Here is a 7,068-nt window from a genome sequence, read left to right as displayed (position 1 = left end):
TCCCACCAACCGGGACCAAAAGGTCCAGACGAACCGGGACCAATGGCCCACGTGGCTCGGCCGGCCCCCGGGGCTCACGAACCGGGTCCAATGCCACCATTGGTCCCGGTTCTAGACTGAACCGAGACTAATGGGCTGAGCCGGCCTGGACCATTGCCCCATTTTCTACTAGTGCAAGTACGTGTATGCCCCCGAGTTCAATATTCATCGCAACAGTTTCAGAGCAAAGAGAAGCTTTGCATTCATGATTCGCGTATGACTGCTTAAGTTTTAGAATTTCTGGTGTTGAGTGACAAGTCATTGAATTTGCAGTTGCACTAATATGTTATTTTAATTTTTGCACCCATTGCCCTGTAAAAGAAAGGCAAATCCTTATATTTTTGCATGTAGCCACATATTTATTTTCCTCAACTGTGAAAATCAATGACGCCTTCTTACTGCTACATCTGTGCAATGTCCTTGTTATACTGATCTATCCATCCATGTATGATCTCAACTTCCTGTCTCCTTTGTTCTACAACCCAGTCTGGATCATCCTTGGTTGCAGATCTGAAGTCCAAATGATGGGCCCCTGAACAGCACCACCACAAGTAGTCATGCGTTAGTAAGTTCAGAATACTTTGGACCTTGCATATTTTCTGCAACTTCATGTTTACCTTTCTCTGTGACAAGAGCAATGATGTTGGATGATATGTTCTTGAGAACCCTGATAGAATTTTGAAAAGAAAGAATATTAGTATTGTTTACTATGGTAAAAAAATACCTGAATGGTTGAAACTATCAACTGAATAATTCAGATAGTGAAATCTTTTACTCTTACCCCCCTCGACTCCACGGGTCTCGCATCCCGTTGGAGAAGATGATGTTGCTCCCAAACCTCTTGAGAACTTTGTCAATTTTCTGCAGTGGATTGTGCAATGCAGTAGCAGCAGGTGAGCACATGCCACCCAACAATTGTTGCTACTGACGGTCCATATGTAAACACTAAAAAAAATCTGAAATAAACTTACATGGCCACCATATTCAGTAGTGATCCAGTTCATCCTCGGGCGAACCTCATAGCTGGCAAAGCAGCCCTCGGACTTCTCTTCGTAGCTGAAGCCGGATGGCGGAAACATGCTCTCATTCGACACCGTCATTGGCATGACCATCTCTGTGCAGGCCTGCACATTAGTTGTTTCAGGAAACAAACACATACGAACTTCAGTCTTGCAGTGTTATCAGTAAACCACATGTATGTTACTGTCAGTCAGAATTTTACCTGCCAGCCCCAGCCGCTGAGGCCATGGGGGTCATCCCCACCTTCCATCTCGAAGCACTTCTGGTCGCCTGTGTAATTGTAGTACAGGCTCGCTGCTGCAAAAGCTTTTTCGACGACGTCTGCTCCGGCGGGAAAAGAATCAATGATCTTGCACATCTGCAGAAATGTCAGGGGAATTACATGCTTAGCAGAGGAGGAAAAGAAAACAGGTCCTCTTTTTGCATGACTCAGTTTGGTAACTCTAATACTCTTGTTTCCCTGATCATTCATTTAATGTAATGTAAGCAAGAGTAAGGGATGTAACTTAGGTTACAAGTGGCTAACCTCCTTGACAGGGTAAGCAGGCAGATTCATCATGAAATTGGCTGGAGTTGGATAGTCCACCATGGCTGTGTATGTGAATGCCGTCCATAGCCAGTTGGACAGCGAACTAGGGAAGCGCACGGTCCTAAAAGTTGAGGGATAACACAACGTCAGTCATCATCCATTAGTTCAAATATGGCGCTCTTCATTAGTTCACCACTCAGGGCAATCTCTTCAAGATGAGGTTTTCATGTCCAGTCATGTATGCAGCTGAGCTGAGTGTCTATGTCAGTAGCAAATCTATCCTTTGGACTTAATATACGTTCTCTAAGCCTGCAAGTCATCTTTTTTCATGCATTTCCTGCCTACAAGGTTTGACTATTTGTTTGCTTTACTTACACTTCACACAAAGAAAACAATACTTGCAGTCTTAATCCCATGTTTTTCTCCCTATACTAATGAATGTTAAAGTGTGGGGTATTGAATTCATGCTCAAGCCAGTTGCTCCAAAAGTTCCAGCTGATAGAGAGAGACCGGCAATATATTTCAACACTCCCCCCTCACGTCTAGACATGGTCGCAGAATCTTCTTTTTAATACTGTGTTGGCAAGGTCTTGAACTCAAGACCTTTTGGATGGAGAGAGACGGGCAATATATTTTAACATGGGGTCTCCCAGCAGTTTTCTTTTTTGACCTGTCCCCGGCAGTTTTCAGTAAAGGAAAAAGAAGAAAGAATCTCCTTGTATGTTATGCTTGAGAGTAGGTGGTGTCTTGGATAAAGCTTACTTGCAGGCCCTGAAGGTTTTGCTGACCTCCAAGAGCCCTGCCTCGGTTGATCCCCTGTTATCGAGCACGTCCCAGACCGCCTTGATGACACTGAAGCAATTCAGGCTCTCGGACTGCAAAATTAGTTGGATGTTACAGTCAGCAAAATAAACAGCTGTATCTTTTTTGGAAACTTCAGCTTGGAAGAAGGACTAACCATGAACCATCAATCAGATAAAGATGTCACTAGCAACATGTCATTATTCCCAGTCCTAGTTATATCTCGTCTCTACTGGGCTGCGTCATCGGTTATTGATAATGAACAAAATACATCAATTTATCTATATTTTTGAAAAATCGAGGACCTTATTCGTGCAACCGCCTATTGATAGCCCTTTGGCGCGGTTGAGCGTCACAATCAAGCTAATCAACATCTGAATCATTAACCATGAACTCACAATCAAGACCTCACCAAGACATCCACATCACTTGCTGGCCGGTGCCATCTCAGTCACGCACTTGATTTTTTTTCTTGAAAGATTCTATTGAAACACATTCATTAAACTCCATGCTAATGAAGGAAAGCGCCATCACCAATTCATAACCAACAACTGAAAGCCATTAAGGTGCCGCTAGGGTACTGATAACACTACAGGAAAGGAAAGAGAGACATGCTACCAGACGACACCAGGTGAAATCCAGTACTACTAATAACTCAGAGCCGACACCGTCGATCAGTCTGCAGCAGACGGACGTAGTAGGTCCACGTCAATCTGCCGTGCGTTCTAAGTCAAGACCAATAATTTGACCGTGACAGTGGGCCATCCGCCCAGAAATTATTTGACCAACTTATTTTTTGGGGCAGTGGTAATTAATTCAAGTAGTACTACTGTACCTTGAAGTCCTGCGAGACGGCGTCGTAGAAGCTAGACCATGGCGTGATGTCGTCGAACTGCAGGATCGGTGCAGAGGACGCCAGAGCTCCCATGGCGACGTGGGGGTACTTGAGCCTGAACCATGAGGCCAGCACTAGAAACAACAGTCAACAGCCACAAGAGAACAACAGCATTATTTACTTTTGTTTTTGGAAGATCCACATGACAGCGTCAGTTTTAGATTAGCTCATCCTAATCGCGACAATACTATGAGCCGGCAGACACAGTCAATCATAGAAATAAACTAAACAAACAGATCCAGCCGCACGTCGCACGCACGAATATAATAGGCAAAAATGACCATTTATTAGTGAGGGACTTACTGCCGCCGTAGGAGCCACCGAAGACCACGACGGGGGCGTCGACGGCAGAGAGGTTCTGCTTGAGGCTGGTGATGAGGACGGCGAAGTCGGCGAGCGCCTGCGTGGACGTCAGGTAGCCCAGCGTGTCGGCCGACTTGTACGAGTCGTTCCCGAACGGCTTCGACTCCCCGTAGAACCGATGCTGCACAGCGCCCACACAAGTTTTTTTTAACATATAAGTCCAACAGTACTGTTAATTACTGTTGACGACTAGCCTGATTAGTAGCGTTAATTAAGCTTAAGTACCAATGCTAAAACAGCAGCGACAATGGTGTCTGGTGTGCAGTTAACGCAATCGCCTTTGGATTTTTCGGTGCTTTTCTAAGCCTCGATTGAATCAACACGTCGACCGAAATTTTGGACCAAGGCACGGTCGCCGATGATATGATGGTCAGCTTTAGAATATCAGCCATGGCGCAGGATGTAAAAGCAGGGTACCTCGATGAAGACGAGGAGGGCGCCGAAGTCGGGCGCGATGTCGAACATGAAGCCGGTGTTGGTGGTGAACCACTCGATGTCGCCCTCGTTGCCGGTGTACACGAACAGCGGCCCGGCGTTGGGCTTCCGCCGCCAGAAGGTGTCGTTGAGGAGGTACTTCTGGGAGAAGAGGCGGGAGGCGTTGGGCGTGAAGGTGAAGTGGTCCAGCTCCTGCTGGAAGTAGTGCGCCGTGAAGGGCTTCGCCGTGCCGTTGTCCGTCGCCGCCGCGGCGGAGACGGCGGAGGCAGCGTACCTGCCGCTCGAGCTTGCCGCCCGCTGATGCAGGGGAGAAACTCGTGCGGGGAAAGGAGGAGGCTGGTGGGTGGGGCGCTTGGAGGGGCTCGCTGCTGCTGCCGGCGCGGGCGAGAACGCCGCGACGAGGAGGAGGAACGCCGGGACGACGGCGAGGAGCGAGGAAGAGGCCGCCATGTTTGCCCGTCGACCCTGTTCGTGGCTCCCTCGCTCTCGTCACTGCGCTCGAGTGGTGTGGTGTGGTGTGGTTTAAGAATAAGAAGGCGCGGGTGCGTGAGACAAGACGGTCGTGTCGTGTGCGCCGCATTGATTTAGTACATTGAAGGAGTACTCTTGTCTGGCTCGCCTTGTCAGTCATGGATGCACTGGACGGACCCAGATGATTTTACACGGCGACGCGAGACGTGCCAAATCTGACAGCAAGTTCATAAATGCACTACTCCCTCCATTCCTAAATCAAAGTTTCAATATCAACATACAAAGCAAAATGAGTGAATCTACACTCTAAAATATGTCTATATACATTTATATGTAATATGTATTAAAATCTGTAAAAAGACTTGTATTTAGGAACGGAGTCGGTAGCTCGTATCGTTTGGCTGGCGCAGGACAGCTTTGTGGGAGGTGGCGCTAGGTTGTCGCGGGGGCCTGCGGCGCGACGGCGAGCGTGAGAGGTGGCTGCGCTCTGGAACTCTGGCATGGTGTGGCGGTTGCGGGGCCCTCTTTGGTGGCATGTGTGACTGCCCCCGCCTGATCTGGTGCCGACGACACGTCGTGCGGTGTGGGATGTGGGCGGTGTGGGCCATGGGGGCGGCCAGCTTTGCCATGGCCGTCAGCTGGCGGAGCGGGTGGCGTGGGCAGTGGCGGTGGATGGAGTGTGTGCTAGAGGGCGGGGTCTAGAACTTGTCGATCGATGAGGCGGTCGGTGGCTTCCTCCATGGCCTCCAGACGAGGAGGCAACGACACTGTGGCGATGGTGCCTTCTTGGAGGAACCGACTTGAGAGTGGCGATCCCCTCCCGCGTGCGCATGGCGGCGGGGCGGTGCAGACCCTCTGCAGTGGAGCGGCAGTGGAGGAGTGGGTCGTGGGGAGCTGGCATAGGTGTGTGCTTGGCTGGCGAAGGTGCCGGCTGCTACGGGGGCCCCTAGTCTGGATTTGGAGTGTCCAGATCGGGCGAAGCCCTCCCCTCCCGGTAGCGCTGGCTGGCAGTTGGTTGGAGGCACGTGCTAGCTATCACTGCAGGGTGTGGGCTTGATCCCCCTGTTGGGAGTTGGTTGCCCCTTGCATGTGTTAACGTGCCTCTCTATTCATTTCGAGGCGATGTCTCATGGAGCGGTTGGGGTGGCGGCCGCTATGGCGTCGATGATGAGTGCATCCGAGGATGCCGGGAGCGGTCGTGGACGGCAGGCTACATGGTTGACTTTTCGTCCGGCTCCATGGTGGTGGTGGTGGCTACACCTCCTGGTTGTCTGGGTGGCTCTGGTGGACTGCGCTATCCCTCGTTGCGGTGGTGATTGGGACGCCTCTTGGTGGTGCAAGCGAGTTTACGAGCGAAAACTTCGTGTTTGGCGTCGGCATCAGCCATGCCCGTGGGTGTCATTCTCTCATGAAGATGTCTCCTCTCATCCATGTACAAATGCTCTGGGTGAAAATCCTTGTCTGCTTGCTCGAACTCGATAGCGGCGATGCTCGCTTCGTGCCATCACCCTACCAGGGGAGCTGTGTTGGAGCCCATGCATCCTTGGTCGGACCTCGGCGGAGTGTTAGGTTAGTCTTTAAGCATCTATGTACCTTTTGATACGTTTTCTATGAGTTCCTCGTCATATTTTATCGTTCGGTTGTGTATTTTGGTGTATTTTTTTCAACTCCCTCCGTCCTAAGTAAGTGCCGCTAATTTGATTTTAATTTTGTACATGAATTAGTAATAAATTTGTGACACTTATTCTGAAAACGCATGGGAGTATATTAAACGGGGCAAAAGACTCTTGACTAGCCACAGCTACTCGAGAGCATTCCACAACGCAACGCCGGCATTCTCTCGCCGGCCACACAAGGTGGCCTATCCGAAGTTCCGAGCTTGACCAGCCACGTCGCCGTCGCATGGTCCGCAACGCGCGAGACACGACACGGCCGTCGTCGCCGGCGCAAGTCTTTGGCGGAAAAGGAAGCAAACGGTGCCGTGGCAGGAGCAAAGCGGGTGGGGTGCAAGAAAGTGCTTGTCCCTGTTGAATCTCGCGTGCTATCGTCTCATTGATCGACTACTAGGTTGAGCAGAAGGCAGACACGGGTGATGGGTCCCCTCCCCTCCACTGTTTCAGCACTGTCCACTCGTGAAAACACGACGTGGTGATGGTGGTAGGGATGCCATCACATCCAAATGTGCTCTCGGTGTGTGAACAGGCACCATCGTAGATTTGATCCGCAAAAAATAAAAATAAAATGGACGAAAATGGGTGGCTCTCATGTTTGGTTGGTTGGTCGAGATTGGGCCTCACGTGTGTCGATGCATCCGAATTCATGGCAAAAAAATAAATATTACATCCATTTGAGGTTGTACTATTTTTCTTAACACAGTTCATACGCAAGTGCTCACACATACACGCATACACTCATCACTATGAACGGAGACATGCACACACCATCTCTATGAGCAGGGCCGGGCCGGCAAAATCCGGGGCCATGTGCGAAACTAAAAAATGGGGACCTATCACAC

General features: G+C 50.0%; 1 protein-coding gene across 1 annotated transcript; it reads right to left on the bottom strand.

The window, feature by feature from the left end:
* Positions 1–300: 300 nt before the first annotated feature.
* Positions 301–4,608, bottom strand: LOC123158998 (lysosomal Pro-X carboxypeptidase). Its single transcript, XM_044576802.1, has 10 exons — positions 4,065–4,608; positions 3,588–3,768; positions 3,225–3,358; positions 2,351–2,463; positions 1,586–1,709; positions 1,262–1,417; positions 1,011–1,163; positions 821–900; positions 657–706; positions 301–571 (listed from the first exon to the last, which is right to left on the bottom strand). Exons 1-10 carry the CDS (start codon positions 4,530–4,532, stop codon positions 441–443), a joined length of 1,590 nt encoding a protein of 529 aa, XP_044432737.1. The 5' UTR covers positions 4,533–4,608; the 3' UTR covers positions 301–440.
* Between the last annotated feature and the right edge of the window lie 2,460 nt (positions 4,609–7,068).

The sequence above is a fragment of the Triticum aestivum genome, chromosome 7B, assembly GCF_018294505.1.
Source record: "Triticum aestivum cultivar Chinese Spring chromosome 7B, IWGSC CS RefSeq v2.1, whole genome shotgun sequence".
Lineage (NCBI taxonomy): Eukaryota > Viridiplantae > Streptophyta > Magnoliopsida > Poales > Poaceae > Triticum > Triticum aestivum.
Note: the sequence above shows the minus strand (reverse complement) of the source record. Positions and strands in the feature narration are given on the sequence as shown.